A 22,299-nucleotide genomic window follows, 5' to 3' on the forward strand; every position below is an offset into this window, starting at 1 on the left:
AGGAACAAGATGCACCTACGGCTTGCCATTTTTTGGTGGCAGGTCGTTCAATTTTACAATTAAGGTTACAAATAATAGATTGGGTTCCCAAACCAAGAAGGGAAAGTGCCTGAAACCCCTGAGGACGTACCAGGCACGTCCTTGGTAGTTAACGAACATTTTTTGTAGGTAGGTCATTAAGGGGTTAAAAACCAAACTAAGAGAAAAAACAAAATGTACGCTTACCTGATAAATTTCTTTCTTTGACACGGTGAGTCCACGGAATCATCCATTACTGTTGGGAATATCACTCCTGGCCAGCAGGAGGAGGCAAAGAGCACCACAGCAAAGCTGTTAAGTATCACTTCCCTTCCCACAACCCTCAGTAATTCCACCGAAGGAAAGGAGAGAAAGGAAATAACACAAGGTGCAGAAGTGCCTGAGGTTTAATAACAAAAACTGTCTGAAAAACAGGGAGGGGGGGTGAACTTACTGTGTCAAGAAATAAATTTTGTTTTCTTTCTTAAGACAAGGCGAGTCCACAGAATCATCAATTACTGTTGAGAATCATTACCCAAGATAGAGGACACATTGATAAGGGAGGGCAAGACAGGTAACTTAAACAGAAGGCACCACAGCCTTTCTCCCAAAAGCTGACTCAGCCAAGGCAAACGTATCGAATTTGTAGAATTTTGAAAAAGTGTGCAAAGAGACCAAGTCGCCGCCTTACAAATCTGTTCTACAGAAGCTTCATTCTTTAAGGCCTAAGAAGAAGACACTGCCCTGGTGGAGTGAGCTATAATTCTCTTCCCATAAGCCATACGAATAACACTTCTCAACTAGTGAAAGAAGTGGCCGTAGCTTTCTCACTTTTACGTTTACCAGAAAAACAAACAATGCAGAAGACTGACTGTCCTTCGTAGCCTGTAGATAGAATTTCAGAGCCTGCACAACATCTAAGTAGTGCAACAAACGTTCTTTAGGAGAAGGATTAGGACAGAGAAGGAACAACTATTTCCTGATTACTATTAGGAAGAAAGCTAATCTTAGTAAGGAGAACTGCCTTATCTGCATGAAAAATAAGATAAGGTGAATCCCACTGCAAAACTCAGAGCAGAATAGCAATAAGAAAATAGCAAGAAGAAACAAAACCTTCCAAGATAACTTAAAATTTATGGAATGTAAAGGCTCAAACAGAGCCTGCTGTAAGACTTTAAGAACAAGGGTAAGGCTCCAAGGGGGAGCAACAGACAAACACAGGCCTGATTCTGACCAGGGCCTGACAAAAAGATTGCATATCTGCACGTCTGCTAGACGCTTATGTAGCAAAATAGACAATGCATAAATTTGACCCTTCAAGGTACTGAGTGACAAACCCTTCTCCAGACCACCCTGGAGAAAGAATAAAAATTCTAGGAATCCTGACTCCAAAATTTACCCTTAGAATCACTCCAATAAAGATATTTACGTCATATCTTATGGCAAATCTTTATAAAAACTGGCATGCGAGCCTGAATCATTGTCTCAATGACCGACTCAGAAAAACCCACGCTTTGACAAAACTAAGCATTCAATCTCCAAGCAGTCAGCTTCAGAGAAACAAACTTTAGATGAAGTAAGAGACCCTGAATCAGAAGATCCTTCCTCAAAGGCAGTCTCCAAGGTGGAGTGACGACATTTCCACTAGGTCTGCATACTAGATCCTTCCCAGAAAAACGCCAGAAACATCTATTCAGGGCGGTCTGCGGATCAGTTGACCATGAACCGTACCCTGGAAACTTTGCTGTCAAAACGCCCTCAGAAGTCCACTCCGGAACCACCCATGTGAGGGTTTACCTAGAAAAAAACATCCGGAAGGAGAGTTCACTCCCCGGATGAAATATCTGTCTGTTCAGAAGTCCGATTCCCAATTGTACATCCATGTAAAATGGATGACAGACAGCAATTGTGAGCTTTTGCCCACTGAACAATCCAAGTCACCTCCTACATGGCTAAGGAACCCTTAGTTCCTCCCTTGTGGTTGATATAAATCATTGAGGTGATATTGTCTGACTTGACCAAGCTAGGAACTACTGAGGCCAAGCCATCAGAACATTGCAAATCGCTCTCAACTCCAAGATGTTAAAAAGGAGAGCAGACACTTCGGAGTCCAAAATCCTTTAACAAGACCCAAACAGCTTACCAGCCCAGCAGGTTGGCGTCCGTAGTCACATAACCCAGGAATATCCCCAGAAGCACGTGCCCTGAGATAGATACTCCTGAAAAATTACTACGGGAGAAAGTCTGACGACTGATCTAGATCTCTCTCTTAAGACCGATCCAAAAGTTCTCCCTTTTATGGAAAATAGCAAGGGGAATGATGTCCATGGGAATACCCTCAGACCAATTCCCTCCATACACAGAGTCACTGACAAGTGAAGGAAAATCAAATGCAGCTAGATCCAAACTCCAAACCTCCTGGTTGCAAGATGACTAAACTATCCACTGGCCACTAGAGCTTGCGGTTGGCCGGACAGAAGACTGCAAAGAGGGGAAAAGGAATAAATCCTTGATTATCTGACCTCTGTTAGACATCTTCTCCTAGATAGATAATCTATTGAGGTCTAAGCATACCGCAAATCAGACAGAATCGTGTGCATTCAGAATATAGCGGCGATAGACCCAAATAAATCACCCTTGTGGATGGAACAAGGGAACTCTTCTCCAGATCCATTTCCCATCCCTGGAAAGAAGATTGGACAAGAACTCTTAACAGAAAGATAGCTCAAAGTAAGGATGACACATGAACCATATATTGTCCAGAAAAACACCCTTGCAATACCCCAAGACCTAAAAGTCTGTCTAGGATGACGAAAACTCAGAAACCTTAGAAGATCCCTAATCAAGGGAACAATAAATCTTTCAGGTCTATGTTCGTTATGAACAGGCACTCTTGAACCAAAGGAGAAAGATTCTGACCTTCAAAGTAGTATCCTAAGTTACTTGAGGTAAATACCTAGATCCCGTTCCCAAACTGGGACTAAAACCATCACTCCCAGAGAAGAAGATCTTGAACCCAGTTCAAGGAATACTTCTCATCATACCTGGATTGCAGATACTCTAGAAATAGAAATCTGCCCCTGGGAGGAAATCTTAGATCGGACTCCAAAATGTATGACTGACCTTGCAGAAAAAGGAAAAGAAAACCTTCCTTTAGACTTACTCTCTTGACGTGAGGTAGAAAAAAAAAAAAAACCCTTTTCACCTGAAAGTCAGAGGATATTCTGCTAGACCAAGTCCAAACAATGTCTTATCCCTAAAAGGAGACGCCAGAAGCGTGGATTAGGAGGAACGTAAAGTATAGAACCTGCAACTGCAGAACTCTAAAGCCTAGGCTGTATCACTAAACCACAGGCAGGTTTCTCAGCTACAATGCCCGGCGGCTAGTACAGCAAGTCTTATAAGACCAGATATTGCGCTAAAAGAACAATAAAACCTCCAGCTTCATATCCATAGATTTAAAAAGGAGTAGCTACCTTCCATAGGGATCAAAGTTCTCTGAGCCATAGTAGAAAAGCTCCCTTTTACCTAGGGCACCGGGCATTTAAATGGACTACGCAAGAGGAAAATCCTTTAAAGGACAGGAGACAGGTATCCCTAGCTTCTCCTACACCTGTGAAAATGTCCAAAGAATGTCTAGAAACATTTCCTCAATGGAAGGAACATTGAAGAAATGATCAAGTTTACAAAACTTCCAAGGGTTGACAATGACAGGGTTATCGATGTCGTCCAAGTAGCTAAAACCTCCTATAACAGAATACGAGGTGTGCAAACATACATCTGAAGGAGCTAAAAGAAAGAAGAAGGCACCACAATAGTGCGATATCAATGATGTTAGAACTTCACGCACATAATAAAATGTACTTACTAGAAGCCGGGCACTTGAGAAGTGCCACAAAAGCACTATTAATAGCTGTCCAGATAGCTATCCTCTCGCTGCAAAGGTTCCAAAGTCAGGATTCACAGTGATGTATCTCAATAAGGTATGATGGAACCAATGATGTAGTGAAAAATATGCAAAACGACAATGCGTTCCCAATGATTCCAGAGGTGATTAAACTCCACTTGGATTACATAAAAGACGTGATGACCAGTTATAAAAACAACTTTTATTAAAAACATAAGAAAGCACACAATGCTTTTCTCAGTCCACTGACCGCTGCATCAGGAGATGACTTCAGCATCAGATGAAGGAATTATACGATCCAAATCTGAGAATTCCCCTCAGAAACATACCGGCAAGTCTTCCTCACCAGACTTAGGAGAGAGAAACACCTGCGTGGCAGAAAGTGGAGCAGAACCCTTAGTATCTGAACTTTAAAATGTCCTCTTGCATTTTACCTGTAGGAAGGGGGAAAAAAACAGACCAAGCCGCAGATGATAACTTAACTGCCAATTCTGTATGCAAATACACTCCTCCTGGAGCTTGGGAGGAAACGCAGGGCACTGCATGTGACGCCATAGAGGCTTGGGACGTTTAAAGAGAAAACTGTGGCATAGCCAGAACAGCATCATCCTTAGAGACATGAGACTCAGAAAAAAATAAAAAGGAATTTTCCTTTACATTTCTCATTAAACTCTATAATGCAAGGCAGAGCAGAAGTATGTCCTTAGAGCAGACATTCAAGCTCCGTGAACACAACTCCAAATAAAAAGGGAAGGAGAATATCCCACAAGTAATGGATGAGCCGTGGACTGGATACACCTTACAAGAGAAATAAATAAATTTAAAGAATTAAAATTGCCATAGGAAACAAAGAGCAATAATACACAGGAACAACCCTTGTTACAAATTATATACTGTTCTTATTAATTTTAAGAACTTTAATAAGAACAGCCCACAGCATTTATAAGGTTCTTATAAAAATATACTGTCACTTTAAGAACTTTTAGGAGATCGTAAAAGATTATCTCTAACCAGATCTGCACACTTGGTACTTAACCGTTTACTTAGAGCTTAAAAGTACACTTAGTAAGGAGGATAGTATTTTTGAACAAAAAACACCAACACACCACAAAATCTGGATCTATTATAAAAACCAATCATCCTAATCATAGCATACGATTCCATGTCAGAACGTGAGAGAGCTATGCAGTGTTTTGATTTACAACAACCCCTCCGTTCTCACTACGAAGAATGAGGCAGAGTAAAATCACTGACGCAACTAATAACTAAAATGGTGCCGCTCCACTTCTAGACAGAGAAGAGGAGAAGGCGGGTCCATAAAAAAACAGTAAGGGCTGAAGCGTAGATTTATATTGTATTGCGCTTCATCCCGCCGAAAATATACAATGCAGAGTTAAGCAAAGTCCGTCTGTTAGCACCCACAGAAGCACATCTCCAGACATAAGAAAATCATCATTTAGATACTGCGCCGCTATCTCCAAAAAGCGGAAGAAATGTCAAAGCACACATGCCCCATGAAAAAAGCAATGAAATGAGAAAGCGCTACTATATAAAATTAGTAGGATATATCTCATATGTATATATATTCTAAGTGTACCCATGTTTATTCTCAAAAAGACATGCTAAATTATAATTAGATGGGTCGTATGTTAACCAGTTTATTAATACTAGGAAATAATAAATATTTTGAATATACATTTTATTGAATACATTTTTCTGTAGTATTTACTAATGAAACTACATTCCGTTGCCTATGGTGCCCCCGGTGTTCAATAGGAGAGCTACATTTCCCAGTAACCTATGAGAGGTGAGCTCCGGCTCAAAGAGCGTATCCAAATTATATTGAATGATTAATAAATGGGGAGGAGTTTGGTCTCTGACAAAAGCTCTTTGCACAGAGAGAGAAAGGCCCTTTTTGCTGCTTATTGTTGCAATCCTGCCTTGCTGCCATTTTTGCTTACAAAGGGATTATTGGGCTTAATTCTCTTCCAAAATTGGTGCAATATTTACCCACGAATGACAATAGAGTTATCTAGAATATTGAACTCTCAAATTGGTTTACTTCTAACGTATTATCGGTTGTTTTATATTTTTAATGTATTAAATCAAGGTATTCTATAGCTATAGTTAAATTGCAGCTGTGAGTTGTAAGTGTAATTTATAGTTATAGTTTACATTTTAGAGACCTGTGTAGTCCATAAACAATTATATTAGTGCTAAATAAATTTATTATTTAGAGGAAAGGATTTAGTATTTTAAGGTTCACAGTTTAAACCGAAGGTACTGTGGTATATTATAATAATTGCATTTATTATTGTGGTTAAATCTCTAGTTGTTAATTAAGCATTGTAAGTTAGTAATCCATATTTTGGCATTGTACTAGTGTTGTTGGGTAATTACAAATGGTTCTTGTAAGTTTAATGGTAGTATTTGATAATTAATTCATTTAGAGTAAGGTAGATTTATAGATTATATTGTGTCCATAATACATAGGTTCAAAAAATCAAAAAAGGTAACACGCTCCTTGTATTTAAAATAAAACATAACATTTATTGATCTTCATTAAAACAATATATATACAGCAGTAAAAATCTGGTATTGCTAGATAGCGTGGCACACTGGCTTACGCGTTTCGGGCGTTGCCCATAATCATAGCCTGTTGGTGTGTAATGCCAGATTAATTTAAAATTAATACAAAGGTACCAGACAATTTAATTGAATATTAATTATTATAGATATTTTTTTTATAGCCTGCTTGAAATAGGATATTGTAACAACCAGACATATATATTTGGTCATAATCAATACACTATTTTCTGCATAAATATAATCAATGTGTTTATAGAGACTAACTGGTCAGAATTAATTTAATTTGAGATTAAGTATTGGATTTTTAATAATTTTATTGTCAAGTTTATAAATCTCGATGGTGTACATTTGGGGTACACTACAGAGATTTAACATCTCACTGGAGTGTATTGGCAAGATGCTGCTATATTAATTGGAGATATCACTGGCAATTTTATACTGCTATTAATTATTAATATTCGTAATTACAAATACGTAACACGCTGGTGGCAATTGCTGCCGATAAATACACCAACATTACTGGAGGACACTCCTGAGACGTATCAACAAACTAAATCAAACTTTTTCTTACAGTAAACCCAGGTTGTAATGTCATGGTGTACCAACGTAGTTATTGGTCAACGAAAAGCATGGCGTTATTGGAAGGTGCCTTCAGTTTTTTAGGTAGAAATTAGGGTGAAAGGGTATAAATTCACCCTGTAGAATTACAGCTCATTGCAAAATTTTCTTAAAGGGATAGAGAGGTAAAAAACCTAATTTATGCTTACCTGATACATTTATTTCTCTTGTAGTGTATCCAGTCCACAGATCAGCCATTACTTGTGGGATATTCTCCTTCCCAACAGGAAGTTGCAAGAGGATCACCCACAGCAGAGCTGCTATATAGCTCCTCCCCTCACTGCCATATCCAGTCATTCGACCGAAACAAGCAGAGAAAGGAGAAACCATAGGGTGCAGTGGTGACTGTAGTTTAATTAAAATTTAGACCTGCCTTAAAAGGACAGGGCGAGCCGTGGACTGGATACACTACAAGAGAAATAAATTTATCAGGTAAGCATAAATTATGTTTTCTCTTGTTAAGTGTATCCAGTCCACGGATCATCCATTACTTGTGGGATACCAATACCAAAGCTAAAGTACACGGATGATGGGAGGGACAAGGCAGGAACTTAAACGGAAGGAACCACTGCCTGTAGAACCTCTCTCCCAAAAACAGCCTCCGAAGAAGCAAAAGTATCAAATTTGTAAAATTTTTAAAAGGTATGAAGCAAAGACCAAGTCGCAGCCTTGCAAATCTGTTCAACAGAAGCCTCATTTTTAAAGGCCCAGGTGGAAGCCACAGCTCTAGTAGAATGAGCTGTAATCCTTTCAGGGGGCTGCTGTCCAGCAGTCTCATAGGCTAAACGGATTATACTCCCAAGCCAAAAAGAAAGAGGTTGCCGAGGCCTTTTGACCTCTCCTCTGTCCAGAGTAAACAACAAACAGGTTAGATGTTTGACGAAAATCTTTAGTAGCTTGTAAGTAAAACTTCAAGGCACGGACTACGTCTAGATTATGCAAAAGACGTTCCTTCTTTGAAGAAGGATTAGGACACAATGATGGAACAACAATCTCTTGATTGATATTCTTGTTAGAAACCACCTTGGGTAAAAACCCAGGTTTTGTACGCAGAACTACTTTATCTGAATGAAAGATCAGATAAGGAGAATCACAATGTAGGGCAGATAACTCAGATACTCTTCGAGCCGAGGAAATAGCCATCAGAAACAGAACTTTCCATGATAGAAGTTTGATATCAATAGAATGAAGGGGTTCAAACGGAACCCCTTGAAGAACTTTAAGAACCAAGTTTAAGCTCCATGGAGGAGCAACAGGTTTAAACACAGGCTTAATTCTAACTAAAGCCTGACAAAATGCCTGAACGTCTGGAACTTCTGCCAGACGCTTGTGTAAAAGAATAGACAGAGCAGAAATCTGTCCCTTTAAAGAACTAGCTGATAATCCTTTGTCCAAACCCTCTTGGAGGAAGGACAATATCCTAGGAATCCTAACCCTACTCCATGAGTAATTCTTGGATTCACACCAATGAAGATATTTACGCCATATCTTGTGGTAGATTTTCCTGGTGACAGGCTTTCGTGCCTGTATTAAGGTATCAATGACTGACTCGGAGAAGCCACGCTTTGATAGGATCAAGCGTTCATTCTCCATGCAGTCAGTCTCAGAGAAATTAGATTCGGATGATTGAAAGGACCTTGTATTAGAAGGTCTTGTCTCAGAGGCAGAGTCCATGGTGGAAAGGATGACATGTCCACCAGATCTGCATACCAGGTCCTGCGTGGCCACGCAGGCGCTATCAGAATCACTGATGCTCTCTCCTGTCTGATTTTGGCAATCAGTCGAGGGAGCAGAGGAAACTGTGGAAAAACATAAGCCAGGTTGAAGAACCAAGGAGCTGCTAGAGCATCTATCAGCGTCGCTTCTGGGTCCCTGGACCTGGATCCGTAACAAGGAAGCTTGGCATTCTGGCGAGACGCCATGAGATCCAGTTCTGGTTTGCCCCAACGATGGACCAATTGAGCAAACACCTCCGGATGGAGCTCCCACTCCCCTGGATGAAAAGTCTGACGACTTAGAAAATCCGCCTCCCAGTTCTCTACGCCCGGGATATGGATCGCTGATTGGTGGCAAGAGTGAGTCTCTGCCCAGCGAATTATCTTGGAGACTTCTGACATCGCTAGGGAACTCCTGGTTCCCCCTTGATGGTTGATGTAAGCCACAGTCGTGATGTTGTCCGACTGAAATCTGATGAACCTCAGTGTTGCTAACTGAGGCCAAGCTAGAAGAGCATTGAATATTGCTCTTAACTCCAGAATATTTATTGGGAGGAGTTTCTCCTCCTGAGTCCATGAACCCTGAGCCTTCAGGGAGTTCCAGACTGCACCCCAACCTAGAAGGCTGGCATCTGTTGTTACAATCGTCCAATCTGGACTGCGAAAGGTCATACCCTTGGACAGGTGGACCCGAGATAACCACCAGAGAAGAGAATCTCTGGTTTCCTGATCCAGATTTAGTAGAGGGGACATATCTGTGTAATCCCCATTCCACTGACTGAGCATGCATAATTGCAGCGGTCTGAGATGCAGGCGTGCAAATGGCACTATGTCCATCGCCGCTACCATTAAGCCGATTACTTCCATGCACTGAGCCACCGCAGGGCGCGGAATGGAGTGAAGAACACGGCAAGCATTTAGAAGTTTTGATAACCTGGACTCCGTCAGGTAAATTTTCATTTCTACAGAATCTATAAGAGTCCCTAGGAAGGAAACCCTTGTGAGAGGAGATAGAGAACTCTTTTCTTCGTTCACTTTCCACCCATGCGACCTCAGAAATGCCAGAACTATCTCTGTATGAGACTTGGCAATTTGAAAGCTTGACGCCTGTATCAGGATGTCTTCTAGATAAGGAGCCACCGCTATGCCTCGCGGTCTTAGAACCGCCAGAAGTGAGCCCAGAACCTTTGTAAAAATTCTTGGGGCTGTAGCCAACCCGAAGGGAAGAGCTACAAATTGGTAATGCCTGTCTAGAAAGGCAAACCTTAGGAACCGATGATGATTCTTGTGAATCGGAATGTGAAGGTAGGCATCCTTTAAGTTCACTGTGGTCATGTACTGACCCCTCTTGGATCATGGGTAAGATGGTTCGAATAGTTTCCATCTTGAATGATGGAACTCTGAGGAATTTGTTTAAGATCTTTAGATCCAAAATTGGTCTGAATGTTCCCTCTTTTTTGGGAACCACAAACAGATTTGAATAAAAACCCTGTCCTTGTTCCATCTGCGGAACTGGATGGATCAGTCCCATTACTAGAAGGTCTTGCACGCAGCGTAGGAATGCCTCTTTCTTTATCTGGTTTGCAGATAATCTTGAAAGGTGAAATCTCCCTTGTGGAGGAGAAGCTTTGAAGTCCAGAAGATATCCCTGAGACATGATCTCCAACGCCCAGGGATCCTGAACATCTCTTGCCCACGCCTGGGCGAAGAGAGAAAGTCTGCCCCTACTAGATCCGTTGCCGGATAGGGGGTCTTTCCTTCATGCTGTCTTGGAGGCAGCAGCAGGCTTTCTGGCCTGCTTGCCCTTGTTCCAGGACTGGTTAGATTTCCAGACCTGCTTGGATTGAGCAAAAGTTCCCTCTTGTTTTCAAGCAGAGGAAGTTGATGCTGCACCTGCCTTGAAATTTCGAAAGGCACGAAAATTAGACTGTTTGGCCCTTGATTTGGCCCTGTCCTGAGGAAGGGTATGACCCTTACCTCCAGTAATGTCAGCAATAATTTCTTTCAAACCAGGCCCGAATAAGGTCTGCCCCTTGAAAGGAATGTTGAGTAATTTAGACTTTGAAGTCACGTCAGCTGACCAGGATTTAAGCCATAGCGCCCTACGCGCCTGGATGGCGAATCCGGAATTCTTAGCCGTTAGTTTAGTCAAATGAACAATGGCATCAGAAACAAATGAGTTAGCTAGCTTAAGTGTTCTAAGCTTGTCAATGATTTCAGTCAATGGAGCTGTATGGATGGCCTCTTCCAGGGCCTCAAACCAGAACGCCGCCGCAGCAGTGACAGGTGCAATGCATGCAAGGGGCTGTAAAATAAAACCTTGTTGAATAAACATTTTCTTAAGGTAACCCTCTAATTTTTTATCCATTGGATCTGAAAAAGCACAACTGTCCTCAACCGGGATAGTGGTACGCTTTGCTAAAATAGAAACTGCTCCCTCCACCTTAGGGACAATCTGCCATAAGTCCCGTGTAGTGGCGTCTATTGGAAACATTTTTCTAAATATAGGAGGGGGGGGGAAACGGCACACCGGGTCTATCCCACTCCTTACTAATAATTTCTGTAAACCTTTTAGGTATTGGAAAAACATCAGTACACACCGGCACTGCATAGTATTTATCCAGTCTACACAATTTCTCTGGCACTGCAATTGTGTCACAGTCATTCAGATCAGCTAACACCTCCCCAAGCAATACACGAAGGTTCTCAAGCTTAAATTTAAAATTAGAAATATCTGAATTAGGTTTCCCCGAGTCAGAGATGTCACCCACAGACTGAAGCTCTCCGTCCTCAGGTTCTGCATATTGTGACACAGTATCAGACATGGCTCTTACAGCATCTACGCGCTCTGCATCTCGTCTAACCCCAGAGCTATCGTGCTTGCCTCTTAATTCAGGAAATCTGGCTAATACCGCTGACAGGGTATTATCCATGATCGCAGCCATGTCCTGCAAAGTAATCGCTATGGGCGTCCCTGATGTACTTGGCGCCATATTAGCGTGAGTCCCTTGAGCGGGAGACAAAGGGTCCGACACGTGGGGAGAGTTAGTCGGCATAACTTCCCCCTCGACAGAACCCTCTGGTGACAATTCTTTTATAGATAAAGGACTGATCTTTACTGTTTAAGGTGAAATCAATACATTTAGTACACATTCTCCTATGGGGCTCCACCATGGCTTTTAAACATAATGAACAAATAGTTTCCTCTGTGTCAGACATGTTTGTACAGACTAGCAATGAGACTAGCAAGCTTGGAAAACACTTTAAACCAAGTTAACAAGCAATATAAAAAACGTTACTGCGCCTTTAAGAAAAACAAATTTTGTCAAAATTTGAAACAACAGTGAAAAAAGGCAGTTACACTAACGAAATTTTTACAGTGTATGTAACAAGTTAGCAGAGCATTGCACCCACTTGCAAATGGATGATTAACCCCTTAATACCAAAAACGGAATAACAAATGAAAAAAAAACGTTTTTAAAACCAGTCACAACTGCCACAGCTCTACTGTGGCTGTTACCTTCCTCAAACACAACTTTTGAAGCCTTTTGAGCCCTTCAGAGATGTCCTGTATCATGCAGAGGGAAGCTGAATGTCAGAAAAGCGCTAAAATAGGCCCCTCCCACTCATATTACAACAGTGGAAAGCCTCAGGAAACTGTTTCTAGGCAAAAATCAAGCCAGCCATGTGGAAAAAAACTAGGCCCCAATAAGTTTTATCACCAAGCATATATAAAAACGATTAAACATGCCAGCAAACGTTTTATATTGCACTTTTATAAGAGTATGTATCTCAGGTAATAAGCCTGATACCAGTCGCTATTAAATCACTGTATTTAGGCTTAACTTACATTAATCCGGTATCAGCAGCATTTTCTAGCAAATTCCATCCCTAGAAAAATGTTAACTGCACATACCTTATTGCAGGATAACCTGCACGCCATTACCCCTCTGAAGTTACCTCACTCCTCAGAATATGTGAGAACGGCAGTGGATCTTAGTTAGTTCTGCTAAGATCATAGAAAACGCAGGCAGATTCTTCTTCTAAATGCTGCCTGAGATAAAATAGTACACTCCGGTACCATTTAAAAATAATAAACTTTTGATTGAAGAAAAAAAACTAACTATAATACACCACTCTCCTCTTACTACCTCCATCTTTGTTGAGAGTTGCAAGAGAATGACTGGATATGGCAGTGAGGGGAGGAGCTATATAGCAGCTCTGCTGTGGGTGATCCTCTTGCAACTTCCTGTTGGGAAGGAAAATATCCCACAAGTAATGGATGATCCGTGGACTGGATACACTTAACAAGAGAAAATTAAATTGTCACGCCACTTCCTCCGCCGCCCTGGTTACACAGCGGTTGCTGCTCTAGCTGTGGCCAGGGATGCGGCGGTTCCTGTGAGTGTGCAGCAATAACGTCATCGCGAACGTCTCTTCCTCCAAAGCCGGAGGATCCTTTAAGCTGCTTGACGCAAATCGCCGCCTATGTAAGTACCTGCAGTGCTTACATACACTGCCTAAGTATAAAGTATTGCTTCTTATGCTCCTGGGTGCTGTGTTACTTAATTGCTATACTGTTACTGAACTCTGCCTGTCTGACCACTGTGCTTGCTTAATCCCTGAACTGCGTGATTGCCATATTGTTGCTGAACTCTGCCTGTCTGACCATTCTATTGGTTTACTCCTGAACTGTTACACTGCTGGATTTCCTTTGATGCTGATACCCGCCTGTTCCTGCTCTTTCTATTGGTTCACCGCTGAACTGCTTTACTGCTGGACGGCCTTCCTGTTGCCGGACTCAGTCTGTCTTGACCAGTCGCTGTCTTCTTATTGCCCTGAAGGACTACCCTGTCTACCATGAGTACTGGTTACTTCATTTCACTAACTTACTCTGCTCTGGGATATTTCCTATGATTCCACTTGACGCCGGGATAAGAAGACTACTGGCCAAGCATTATAGAAATGTGCTTAGTTGCAATTCAATTTGAAATAGAAGTGTGTTTGCAATATACTTCCATTAGCAAAAATGCTTCTAATAAACGTTACTGTTTTTATGTGGCATACCCACATATTATTTAAAAGTACATGCACTAGTATTCAACCACCAGACCTTCTCGTAGAGTCAGCAGTGGCTTGTATGACACAGATGATGTCGTCAGAAGCAATACACACCACCGCCAGCTCTCTGAGCAAGTATGTAGTTTGAATACTGATGCACGGCCCTCAAAAGGATATGTGCACATGCTACAGAAAAGCAGTACCAAAATTATTATAAGCATTATTGCTAATAAAAGCATAATGCAAAATTGCTTCTATTTTAAACTGAAATGCAACCATGCACATTTCAATTTTTACCGTTTGTCCCTTAAAAAGGGACAGTCAAGTCCAAAAAAAAAAAACTCATGATTTAAATAGGGAATATAATTTTGAACAACTTCCAATTTTCTTTTATCACCAATTTTGCTTTGTTCTCTTGGTATTCTTAGTTGAAAGCTAAACCTAGGAAGTTCATATGCTAATTTCTTAGACCTTGAAGACAGCCTCTAATCTGAATGCATTTTGACCACTAGAGGGCATTAGTTCATGTGTTTTATATAGATAACATTGAGCGCATGCACGTGAAGTTACCCTGAAGTGAGCACTGATTGGCTAAAATGCAAGTCTGTCAAAAAAACTGAAATAAGGGGGCAGTTTGCAGAGGCATAGATACAAGGTAATCAGAGATAAGTGTATTTTTATAAGTGTTTGTTATGCAAAACTGGGGAATGGGTAATAACAGAATTTATGTTTACCTGATAAATTACTTTCTCCAACGGTGTGTCCGGTCCACGGCGTCATCCTTACTTGTGGGATATTCTCTTCCCCAACAGGAAATGGCAAAGAGCCCAGCAAAGCTGGTCACATGATCCCTCCTAGGCTCCGCCTACCCCAGTCATTCGACCGACGTAAAGGAGGAATATTTGCATAGGAGAAACCATATGATACCGTGGTGACTGTAGTTAAAGAAAATAAATTATCAGACCTGATTAAAAAACCAGGGCGGGCCGTGGACCGGACACACCGTTGGAGAAAGTAATTTATCAGGTAAACATAAATTCTGTTTTCTCCAACATAGGTGTGTCCGGTCCACGGCGTCATCCTTACTTGTGGGAACCAATACCAAAGCTTTAGGACACGGATGAAGGGAGGGAGCAAATCAGGTCACCTAAATGGAAGGCACCACGGTTTGCAAAACCTTTCTCCCAAAAATAGCCTCAGAAGAAGCAAAAGTATCAAACTTGTAAAATTTGGTAAAAGTGTGCAGTGAAGACCAAGTCGCTGCCCTACATATCTGATCAACAGAAGCCTCGTTCTTGAAGGCCCATGTGGAAGCCACAGCCCTAGTGGAATGAGCTGTGATTCTTTCAGGAGGCTGCCGTCCGGCAGTCTCATAAGCCAATCTGATGATGCTTTTAATCCAAAAAGAGAGAGAGGTAGAAGTTGCTTTTTGACCTCTCCTTTTACCAGAATAAACAACAAACAAGGAAGATGTTTGTCTAAAATCCTTTGTAGCATCTAAATAGAATTTTTAGAGCGCGAACAACATCCAAATTGTGCAACAAACGTTCCTTCTTTGAAACTGGATTCGGACACAAAGAAGGCACGACTATCTCCTGGTTAATGTTTTTGTTAGAAACAACTTTCGGAAGAAAACCAGGTTTAGTACGTAAAACCACCTTATCTGCATGGAAAACCAGATAAGGAGGAGAACACTGCAGAGCAGATAATTCTGAAACTCTTCTAGCAGAAGAAATTGCAACCAAAAACAAAACTTTCCAAGATAATAACTTAATATCAACGGAATGCAAGGGTTCAAACGGAACCCCCTGAAGAACTGAAAGAACTAAGTTGAGGACTCCAAGGAGAAGTCAAAGGTTTGTAAACAGGCTTGATTCTAACCAGAGCCTGAACAAAGGCTTGAACATCTGGCACAGCTGCCAGCTTTTTGTGAAGTAACACAGACAAGGCAGAAATCTGTCCCTTCAAGGAACTTGCCGATAATCCTTTCTCCAATCCTTCTTGAAGAAAGGATAGAATCTTAGGAATCTTTACCTTGTTCCAAGGGAATCCTTTAGATTCACACCAACAGATACAAAAAACGTCCGCCACCCGCTTGGGTATAGGAAAAGCTTCTGGGGGCCCCGGGACCTCTAGGAACTTGTCCATTTTACATAGTTTCTCTGGGATGATCAAATTCTCACAATCATCCAGAGTGGATAACACCTCCTTAAGCAGAGCGCGGAGATGTTCCAACTTGAATTTAAATGTAATCACATCGGGTTCAGCTTGTTGAGAAATTTTCCCTGAATCTGAAATTTTCTCCCTCAGACAAAACCTCCCTGGCCCCCTCAGACTGGTGTAGGGGCATATCAGAACCATTATCATCAGCGTCCTCATGCTCTTCAGTATCTAAAACAGAGCAGTCGCGCTTACGCTGATAAGTGGGCATTTTGGCTAAAATGTTTTTGATAGAATTATCCATTACAGCCGTTAATTGTTGCATAGTAAGGAGTATTGGCGCGCTAGATGTACTAGGGGCCTCCTGAGTGGACAAGACTGGTGTAGACGAAGGAGGGAATGATGCAGTACCATGCTTACTCCCCTCACTTGAGGAATCATCTTGGGCATCATTTTCAGTGTCACATAAATCACATCTATTTAAATGAGAAGGAACCTTGGCTTCCCCACATACAGAACACAGTCTATCTGGTAGTTCAGACATGTTAAACAGGCATAAACTTGATAACAAAGTACAAAAAACGTTTTAAAATAAAACCGTTACTGTCACTTTAAATTTTAAACTGAACACACTTTATTACTGCAATTGCGAAAAAGTATGAAGGAATTGTTCAAAATTCACCAAAATTTCACCACAGTGTCTTAAAGCCTTAAAAGTATTGCACACCAAATTTGGAAGCTTTAACCCTTAAAATAACGGAACCGGAGCATTTTTATCTTTAACCCTTTACAGTCCCTGGTATCTGCTTTGCTGAGACCCAACCAAGCCCAAAGGGGAATACGATACCAAATGACGCCTTCAGAAAGTCTTTTTTATGTATCAGAGCTCCTCACACATGCGACTGCATGTCATGCTTCTCAAAAACAAGTGCGCAATACCGGCGCGAAAATGAGGCTCTGCCTATGATTAGGGAAAGCCCCTAGAGAATAAGGTGTCTAAAACAGTGCCTGCCGATATTATTTTACAAAAATACCCAGATTAAATGATTCCTCAAGGCTAAATATGTTTATATATGAATCGATTTAGCCCAGAAAATGTCTACAGTCTTAACAAGCCCTTGTGAAGCCCTTATTTACTCTGTAATAAAAATGGCTTACCGGATCCCATAGGGAAAATGACAGCTTCCAGCATTACATCGTCTTGTTAGAATGTGTCATACCTCAAGCAGCAAAAGTCTGCTCACTGTTCCCCCAACTGAAGTTAATTCCTCTCAACAGTCCTGTGTGGAACAGCCATCGATTTTAGTAACGGTTGCTAAAATCATTTTCCTCTTACAAACAGAAATCTTCATCTCTTTTTCTGTTTCAGAGTAAATAGTACATACCAGCACTATTTTAAAATAACAAACTCTTGATTGAATAATAAAAACTACAGTTAAACACTAAAAAACTCTAAGCCATCTCCGTGGAGATGTTGCCTGTACAACGGCAAAGAGAATGACTGGGGTAGGCGGAGCCTAGGAGGGATCATGTGACCAGCTTTGCTGGGCTCTTTGCCATTTCCTGTTGGGGAAGAGAATATCCCACAAGTAAGGATGACGCAGTGGACCGGACACACCTATGTTGGAGAAAAAGGGATTATCTTTCTTTTTTAATAACAAAAATTCTGGTGTTGACTTTCCCTTTAAGTTTAAGTCACATGAACATTTATAACATTTCATTGTTTTCCCCTAGACAGAATGTCATTTAAAATTCTGACAACGCTAAATATATATTATTTTTTGTCAGTAAATGCATACGTTTTCATATATAGAAAAATAGGAAAACAGTGTACTTACTGAGTCAATAACTATTGTGGCTGAAAAACTCTTTTCGTTTATAGAATCCAGAACGCCTATATTGCCCTTGTATCCACCATTTAATATAAGTAGTTTCTTTCCTGCAATAAAAAAAAAAAAGTCAATGTAAATAAAACTGGGGACCAAAAAATAGAAATATTGCATTTTTAAGGAAAAAGTGGCCACTAAAAAACAAATGTCATCAGCAAATCAGAGACAACGAGACACAGAGAAAGACAATGAGACACAGACAGATCTCTTTCTCTCTCTGTCTAGTTGTATATATCTACATCTATATTAAAAACACACACTAATTCAAACAGGTGAGACTGCTGGATTTAGTTTTTCTATTTTTTTCATGTTTTCTTTTATAAATTATTTTATAAATGTTGCATATCTCAGCCATTCTCTACTATTTTATCTATTAAATTTTGATAAAGGCCCAGGTGGCTGAAACGCGTAGAACTTTGCTCACTCATCTTCTACTTTTACTAGAATTCAGTTGGTTAAGACTTGTAGTAGGTCAGGTACTTTGAGCTATTCTTACGTTATCGAATAGTCTCCAAAAGTGTAATCCCTGACCCAGGATCTACTAGCCTACTAACTTTGCTCTTTGTTCTCTTACACTGTTATTATACAGAGAACCGATAACATCACTATAAGGACAGCAAGCATCCCCGGTAAACTGGAAGCGTTTACACTGACCCTTGCACCGGAACTCATCTGAGTGGTGACCGTAAGACGTGGTTCAAGTGAACTGAACGCTCTGAATACATCCACTTGCTCCGGTCTCAATTTGCTACAACAATTTGCTACCACACTTAATGGAGGATTTTGTTACTTCGTTCTGAGACTGCAACAATTTATCTAAGGAATCCATCCTAACTCTTTCTACAACAGTCTTACGGACTCCATCTCTATTTCTGCAGGGGAAATTGCTGAAAGCTCATATGAGAATACCTGCAGGAAACTTTCTCCAATACTTTGTATCACATTGAGAGTCCCGATCAATTCTGAACCGCACATTTCATGTAAGGTATATAATTATTAACGGCACATATCGCTGTCATCTACGTTATTTGATTTACATCCTATATAGTCCTTACTTATGTTATAGACCGTGGTTTTCAATCGTCTATTACTGTTACTATTGTTATAATATCGAGTTTTTTACTGTTTTTATTCACGCTGTATTTGATGTATTTTAACTTATTCGATGCCGGCATCATAATATGAACTTCATTGTTAACCTTGTTAATTTATAACTTTTGGAATACATTTATATTAAAAGTTCTATTATATTTATCCTTTCGCCTCACTTTAAATTTAAGTGACATCATACGACCATGTTTTAATTTCATATACTTGAAATCTAATAGATAAATTGGGATAAGATTATCACTTTTCTTAAGAAAATCTCTTTTTGGCTTTAAGTAGCGCTATCCCAAACACCACACACATTTTTTCATTCTGTGGTGAATAGTTTGGAGGTCTGATCACACTTATTGGGATTAGTTTAAGAGATCCGAGTGTAGTATCTTTAAATACCCTCCTCCTTTCTCTACTATTTTATCTCCCCAGATTTATATATAAAAATGTTTTGCACATAACAAATGACAACTTTCTGTTAATTATAGTTTTATTCTCTTTAGCCCAAACAGTAACATTTAATGTGTCATTTTACAGGCCATAAACTGCCCACATAACTGCTAGGACTTTCTGCTTAAACAGCTACCATGTAGAATACAAACTATTAACCACCAGAAAACATGAGAAATACAGAATTAGGTAAATTCAGGTTAACGCCAAAAGATTTGGTTAGCAACATGCGGCTAGTTCCATTAACATGAACCCCCAAAGGTATTTCAGGATTTAGATGGAGCACACTATTTTAAAAATTGTTTCAATTTACCTTTATTATCATATTTGCATAATTCTCTTGGTATCCTTTGTTAATGGAGCAGCAATGCACTACTGGGAGCGAGCTTAACACATCTGGTTAACCAATTACACAAGGCATATATGTGCAGCCAGAAGGATAGCGTGTAAAAGATACTAACACTCTCTGGCTCTGTGGTGCTAACCCAAAAACATTAGCAAATCTCCAAATTGCTAATGATAAGTAACATCAAAAAAAGGGGAGTAGGGTAGCGCTAATTAAAGCTTAGAGCAGTAAATATAAGGTTAATTTATTTTATGATTTAATCATATATCTCTAGTATTTTATACATATATTATCTTATTTTTATTCAATTTACTATACAGTCTCTTTTAGAGAGGCCACGTTGATTATCACTTTCAGACCACCTGCACGTTATATTAACCTTATATTTGCTGCTCTAAGCTTTAATAGCGCTACCCTACTCCCCTTTTTTTGATATATGTGCAGCCACCAATCAGCAACAAGCTTCCAAGCAACAAACGATACCAATAAAACAAAGCAAATAAGATAACAGAAGTAAATTGCAAAGCTGTTTAAAATTATATACATTAGTTTAAAGGGGCAGTAAAAGTAAAATAAAAGGGACACTAAAATTAAAATTTCATGATTCAGAAAGCATGCAATTGTAAGCAACTTTATCATTTTTTCTTTGTTCTAAATGTAGCCACCAATCAGCAGGCGCTACCCAGGTTCTGAACCAAAAATGGGCCATCTCCTAAGTTTACATTTCTGCTTTTTTAAATCAAGATACAAAGAGAGCAAAGAAAAATTGAAATAAATTGTGACGTTAATGTCCCTTTAATTTTAAATGTATTGCCCCTTTAAACTAAATGTATGCTAGACAAACATATTTAATGTACCTGGTGCTGGAATAACAGTTTCTAGATGTGTCTGGTCCAGTTTCAGTTTATCACCTGAATCAACAAGTTTCACTATCGCTGTATATCTGTCAACCACTTCCTGCAAAAGAAAATACAGCTGTAAAACGTGGCAACTAAAACACCAGTTGATGCAAACTCATACAAAGGTTCAGTAACTAGGGGGAAGAGAGGCCAAAAACCAAATCATTGTTAACAAGCTATAGATTTGTAATTACAAAAGATCCTGAACATTACACACCTGGTGTATCTAGAGATGCAGCAATTTAACGTTTGGTTAATAATTAAAGTTGATTTCTGCCCATAAAATTCCTTATTTCTTTTTCTACTCTATTTCCTTCTGTAATGGTAAGGCATAGAATACAGCGGCTGATGTGAATCTACAGTGAGGGAAAAAATTATTTGATCCCCTGCTGATTTTGTACATTTGCCACTGACAAAGAAATTATCAGTCTATAATTTTAATGGTAGGTTTATTTGAACAGTGAGAGACAGAACAACAACAACAAAAATCAAGAAAAATGCATTTAAAAAAAAGTTTTAAATTGATTTGCATTTTAATGAGTGAAATAAGTATTTGACCCCTTTGCAAAACATGACTTAGAACTTTGTGGCAAAACCCTTGTTGGCAATCACAGAGGTTAGACATTTCTTGTAGTTGGCCACCAGGTTTGCACACATCTCAGGAGGGATTTTGTCCCCACTCCTCTTTGTAGATCCTATCCAAGTCATTAAGGTTTCGAGGCTGACGTTTGGCAACTCAAACCTTCAGCTTTCGCCACAGATTTTCTATGGGATTAAGGACTGGAGACTGGCTAGGCCACTCCAGGAGCTTAATGTGCTTCTTCTTCAGCCACTCCTATGTTGCCTTGGCCGTGTGTTTTGGGTCATTGTCATGCTGGAATACCCATCCACGACCCATTTTCAATGCCCTGGCTGACAGAAGGAGGTTCTCAAGATTTGATGGTACATGGCCCCGTCCATCGTCCCTTTGATGCGGTGAAGTTGTCCTGACCCCTTAGCAGAAAAACACCCCCCAAAGCATAATGTTTCCACCTTCATGTTTGACGGTGGGGATGGTGTTCTTGGGGTCATAGGCAGCATTCCTCCTCTTCCAAACACTGCGAGTTGATGCAAAGAGGTCAATTTTGGTCTCATCTGACCACAACCCTTTCACCCAGTTCTCCACTGAATCATTCAGATGTTCATTGGCAAACTTCAGACAGGCATGTACATGTGTTTTCTTAAGCAGGGGGACCTTGCGGGTGCTGCAGGATTTCAGTCCTTCGGGGCGTAGTGTGTTACCAATTATTTTCTTGGTGACTATGGTCCAAGCTGCCTTGAGATCATTGATCATTGACGAGATCCTCCCGTGTAGTTCTGGGCTGATTCCTTTACCGATCTCATGATCATTGAAACGCCACGAGGTGAGATCTTGCATGGAGCCCCAGAACGAGGGAGATTGACAGTTATTTTGTGTTTCTTCCATTTGCAAATAAATCGCACCAACTGTTGTCACCTTATCAAGCTGCTTGGCGATGGTTTTGGAGCCCATTCCAGCCATGTGTAGGTC

General features: G+C 40.3%; 1 protein-coding gene across 1 annotated transcript in view; it reads right to left on the reverse strand.

The window, feature by feature from the left end:
* KIN (Kin17 DNA and RNA binding protein) overlaps positions 1 to 22,299 on the reverse strand; it is a 96,600-nt gene that overhangs the window by 3,986 nt on the left and 70,315 nt on the right. The window contains exons 11-12 of the mRNA XM_053716431.1: positions 20,709 to 20,808; positions 17,907 to 18,007 (exon numbers count right to left, since the gene is read on the reverse strand). Of these exons, the coding sequence (XP_053572406.1) occupies positions 17,907 to 18,007; positions 20,709 to 20,808 (201 nt within the window). The remainder of the gene's footprint in view (positions 1 to 17,906; positions 18,008 to 20,708; positions 20,809 to 22,299) is intronic.

The sequence above is a fragment of the Bombina bombina genome, chromosome 6, assembly GCF_027579735.1.
Source record: "Bombina bombina isolate aBomBom1 chromosome 6, aBomBom1.pri, whole genome shotgun sequence".
NCBI classification, from domain to species: Eukaryota; Metazoa; Chordata; class Amphibia; order Anura; family Bombinatoridae; genus Bombina; species Bombina bombina.